This window comes from Sitodiplosis mosellana, unplaced genomic scaffold, assembly GCF_009176505.1.
Source record: "Sitodiplosis mosellana isolate CC-2019 unplaced genomic scaffold, AAFC_SMos_1.0 Smas_scaffold_6294, whole genome shotgun sequence".
In the NCBI taxonomy this organism is placed as follows: domain Eukaryota; kingdom Metazoa; phylum Arthropoda; class Insecta; order Diptera; family Cecidomyiidae; genus Sitodiplosis; species Sitodiplosis mosellana.
Window position 1 is genome coordinate 1 of NW_022601535.1, and position 5,282 is coordinate 5,282.

General features: G+C 37.1%; 2 protein-coding genes across 2 annotated transcripts; one reads left to right on the plus strand and one right to left on the minus strand.

The window, feature by feature from the left end:
• Window positions 1-28: 28 nt before the first annotated feature.
• LOC129579624 (BTB/POZ domain-containing protein 6-A-like) lies at window positions 29-1,780 on the minus strand (the record flags this gene model as incomplete). Its single annotated transcript, XM_055469792.1, has 2 exons — window positions 1,705-1,780; window positions 29-656 (listed from the first exon to the last, which is right to left on the minus strand). Coding segments are annotated over exons 1-2 (704 nt in total), but the record flags the coding sequence as incomplete, so codon positions are not given.
• LOC129579625 (uncharacterized) lies at window positions 1,715-3,305 on the plus strand. Its single transcript, XM_055469793.1, has 2 exons — window positions 1,715-1,787; window positions 1,909-3,305. Exon 2 carries the CDS (start codon window positions 1,941-1,943, stop codon window positions 3,303-3,305), a length of 1,365 nt encoding a protein of 454 aa, XP_055325768.1. The 5' UTR covers window positions 1,715-1,787; window positions 1,909-1,940.
• Window positions 3,306-5,282: the final 1,977 nt, after the last annotated feature.

Here is a 5,282-nt window from a genome sequence, read left to right on the forward strand (position 1 = left end):
AGCTTTGAGATTTGCTGGAGTTTCTTGCAGATTATCACGTCCGCATTCGGCCTTGGCCCAGGCCATGCATGCATCAACAAAAGCCGATGCACTGCACTTCGGAGTCACCAACTGAATGACTTTGTCGAGCAGTTCGCGATTGCATTCCAAAAAACTGGTCGATTTCAAAATTGCTTCCGCGTTCGATTTGATTTTTTGCTCGCAGAACTGTATCGTGTTCGGTATCTCAGGCAGCATGGCCAACGCATAGCCGGAACACATCTCGTTGTTGGTGGATGACTTTTGCAATGGCTCTTCACAGATAGCCAGCCCTTCCACTAGCTCGTACTTCTTGCACAAATTCGACACATCAATGATGTGCTCGGACGTGAGTCGAACTTTAGCCAAATAGAAGAATTGCAGGAATTCCTTGAACGCTGCAGCATATGCATCAACGATTGGGACGTCACCTTGTTCGGGCAGTGAACCATAGAACATCTTATCAAACACTGGGCTGCTGACCGACAGGATATTCTTATGAGCAGGAACAGTTTCAACGTGGTCAGTGCCTTTGCCAAACACAAATTTCACATCAGCCGTTTTCGCATCCAAGTACAACTTTTCGGAATTGTTGCGAGTCAAGTGGTTGTCTTTTTCAAACACGTTGTCGGCCATTGCTGTTTCGGATTACAAAAAAATACATTCAGAACTCAAACAAGACTATGAGTCATAGCGCCTTGCGCATTGTGAAAACAAATTTATTTTTAAAATTTCATATCAAAATACTCACTACACGAAAAATCTTTTGATTGCTTTGATGTTTCGAATCCGAACGTTTCAATTGATTTTTTCGATCAGAAATAATTACTTTGAGACTATTTTTGTTGCGAAATTGCTTACACTCTGAATGGAATGACTCATTTATTATCTCCTTTACACAATGTGGAAAGAACTGTAATGTGTATTTTCCCCACTAAATGTTGACATATCTCGTAACCTGAATTCAATGATCATTAAACGCGTTCAGTGGATCTGTTCAAGTTTCAATTCTTTCACTGTCAATACTACCAATTCAAATTTCTTTCAGAAAAAAGTGACTACGAAATAACGAGAAAAAAAATTGTTTGCATATTTCAAACCAGAATGTTTTCATAGAAAAAGCTTACTTTTTATTTTACGCTTAGGTGCACCATACTGCACTCCAACACTCGCTTACCAAGGATATTTTTGTTTATATATGTATATCGTGTGTATCGTGTCTATGCGTTGTTTAAAAACTCAAGTTTCCCGCTTTGAAAAGGAAATTATCCAATCCGATTGTTTAATACAACTGAGTGTATTTTTGGTGGAGTAAACTTCAGTTTGTGGTAATTTTATATATGTATATATAATTTAACTACTGAAATTGTATTTGCTCATAAATAGAAAATCGTCTCCAAACAAAATTTTTCATTTGGAATTCGAATTCCTATCTATTCTGCATTCATGTTGACAGCGCAAAGCGCACTCTGTTTGGATGATGACATTATGTAGCTACTCATTAAACAAAACGACGTAGACTACAGCATATCATTGACAAGTGATTCAGATCATAATTTACAAAAATTTCATTGAATTTGTGGATTTTTCTTCGTATTTATTGAGATTTATATCAAAAGTGAGCTCTACCGAATCATTAAAATACAATCGCAATAGAATTTATCAACTCAAGAACGAAGACTGTACAATTAGTTGAGAATTTCACAACGAGTGTTTTCGCTGGTAGACAGCAATTGCGCAATAAGTCTTTTGAAGCAGCCATTTTTAGGGTATGAATCATTTGCTGACAAAAACACTTCTCTTGTTTATTGTTCGTTCATCTTAATAAATTGTGCAGTATTCGAATCGAATCGCATGTTAGTAACCAATTGGTATTCTTCGCTTTTCCAGAACGATCATTTGCGCAGCGTGAATTAACAGCCATGCTTTGGGAACAGAATGACGAACCGAATAAGTCGGCGTTCGAGAAACTGAAGGATGAATGCTGCTACGATATTCTGCGCCGGTTGCCACTAGATGACTTGTGTGCCCTCAGTAGTACCTGTACTCGATTGCACAGTTTGTGCGGCCAACAGTTTCAAGAAGAATATCCATCGAAGGTCATGCGCATTGAATCGATTCAAGAAGACGGCACATGGGTAAAAGAGCCACGCGATGAAATGTACATCAAGTGTTTTGACAAAAGCATCCGAAATGTGATCCTGAACGGTGATGGCCTGGAAACAAAGTTAGACTTGGTCAATGAATTCTACAAGGGCGAAGAGATGGAGGGTGTTGTGAAGGAAATCCACTTCAACGATTGGCGCAGATTGGATGGTGCTGGTATCAAACTTGTCGACATGTTGAAATCCGCTGAGACCATCACCATCGATTATGCTGCCATCGTCGAGGATCCGTACGATGGCATTTTCAAGTATGCACCAAATCTGAAACACTTGAGAGTTCGATATTTGAATTTCACAGGCACCGACTGGTTGCAACAACGATACGCCAAACTTGAAAGCCTCGAGTGGCATTCACCTTCGCAGCGTCCAGATGCTGACAAAATAAAATCATTGCTCGACACCAACCCAAACATTCGACGATTCTCACTACTTTGCACAAATGTGGATGACATCGTTCAATTGATGGCAAAGAATGTGAAAATTGACGAACTAATCCTGCATTTAAGTAGAAGTCCAAGTGGAGATGCATTAACTGCTGATGGCATCCAGTTCAATTATACGATGAATATTCTGATGAAGTTGGTCGCTGCTCAAAATGTGAACTTGCATCTGGTGGTTTCCAAAGCTGATATCATTTCGCAACTGGCATTCCTTCATTCAAACCTAGTCGGTCTCCATTTCAACGTTTCCATTGACGAGGTGCTTACCACAATGTATACATTCAAAAATCTCCAGTTTTTGCGGATCGCAGCATCACATTTACCGTTTGCACACACCGATTTGATTGCAAAGATGCCCAACTTGACTGAATTGTACATCGACGAAATTTCATACTTCAATTTCCAAAAATTTCGTTGCAATATGTTGGCTGCTGTTCGCCAATTGGTGAAACTAACGAAAATCTTTCTCAATGGTTCCACAGACCAACTCACCAAGATCAATTTATTGGCATTGAACCGGCAACGCATGGAACTTCATGGCGCTGCCCATTTGAAGATCTACATCCATTCAAAGGATTTTTTCGCTAGTTTCCCGGTCAAGTTCGTTGAATTCAAAATGATCGAAATTATTGCAGCTGAATCTGAACCGTCCAACTATCCTTTTTTTCATGTTTGGGCATAAAGCTGTTTGCGCTAACGCAAATAACCACCACCAGGCTGGGGTGAGTGTTACGATCGAAACGGTTGAAGTGGATGATGGTGATTGGAAGGATAATCAGGCTGAACCGTGTGGCGCGAGTGGCACGATTGCAGCGGTTGTAGCAGACGATTCGAAAATGGACTGATCGAACGATTTCTGACGAGAAAAATTGGCTTAAATCCAAATATTCAACAAGAAATATTATGATTAGATATGATCTCAAAGCAAAAAAAAAGCATCGAAACATTCAGTTGTAAAAGCATCTCTTTATTCGTATTCATAATCAACATAGAAATTTAAGAAAAAGTCTCATTTTTACTTATTTTACATAATCTTCTAGTTTATTTTTCTCGTAATCAATTTACATTAATCGTTATCTATTTTCCATGCATGCAACACGGGAAGACATGATTTTTCAAAACTTTAATAAATATTTTGATTGACTCTTTAGAATGTAAACAAAACTCCCTATCGTTCTTAATTGTCTTTTTCTTGACTATTTTAATTAGTATTTATCTCATTCTTCTTGTGAAGCTAATTAATAATGGGCTTTAATTCATATTTCATTCAAGATAATTGATAGTGGCCACCTTATATTTTTTTGGGTAAGTAATTCAATGAGATTTTGGGAATGACGCTCATCAAATATTATTCACAAAGCTATGAGTTATAGTTAGACAGTTTGGAGCAAGATGAATCCAAAGACATAGACTCGATCCGTTTAGTTTTCGTTAGCATGCATGATGCATGCATCGTTGAAAACTTCTCAGCCTTGGAAATATGCATTTTCAAATGATGATCTTAATTCTATTTCATTTTTCTAATATGATTCCACGGCTAATAAATGAATTATTAAAGAAAAAATGTCAGTATAAAATGGAAAATCTCTTTAATTCTGAAAATCACTTTTTAGTTTACCACAAAATTGTCAGGAAAAAAACCAAACCAACCGGTCTACATTTCGTGTAGTGCAAAAAATGACACAACTTATTTCTACCAAAACAATTCATCTCGTTAAGGAAGGAAAACTTCGAATAATCAATCAGCGATTGGACGTTGAAACACAAGCATTTCTTAAGGTAATCATCGACGAAAGATATTTTGATTGTATCTTTGATTATTCTTTGATTTGTATTTTTTACATAAACGATGTTTCAAGTCAGATTGCTGAAGTTCTAATTAAAGACATATGGAATTTATTTGATGGATGAACTTAACATATTTTGAATTACACAAATTGTAATGAATAAACTGACTTAATCTGTAACATATCAATATTGAATCTATGCGAATTGAGCAGATGTTAAGCCTAACAAAATCTAGTTGTATTTTATTCTAATAATCGGAAATGTTACGGTTAATGCAATGAAAACGAAAAAGTAGCATAGATAAAGAGATAAAGAGCATCATTCTCTTGGATATTGAGTTATTGAATTGGTCGCAAACCATTTTAATGTTGTTCTTAGGGATTTTGAAAAATCAGTCGTGGTACTGGTCCATAATTGCTGGTAAAGTCTAAATTCATATTGCACGTTTGGTTCCGTTGCAATGGGTTCTTTGAGAACGCCGTGAATCCCGTGATATTTATTACTCTGAGTTGATGTCATTTCTACGCTCTGTAGAAATTCGGTTCCACGGTAAACTGATGCACGTACGTCTTCCATCAGACCAGAATTTCCAGATATTCCACCACAATGAATTTCGGTAAACAGAAGACTTTTGGTTGAACTGAAGAATGATGATAGTGAAGTAGAATTGATGTTATATCTATGTTCATTTTCGTAGCCATAATGTTGAAGTTTACAATGATTCTGAATGAAACGATCACAATACAAAGCAGATGCTCGTTCAATGGCCTTCAGAGTGATTGCAGCTAAATCTCATAATTGATCGAATTGTTTTCTGTTCAATCCAGCAAATGGAATGCGACCGAATAATTGTCCCAGTTGAGCTTTGAGA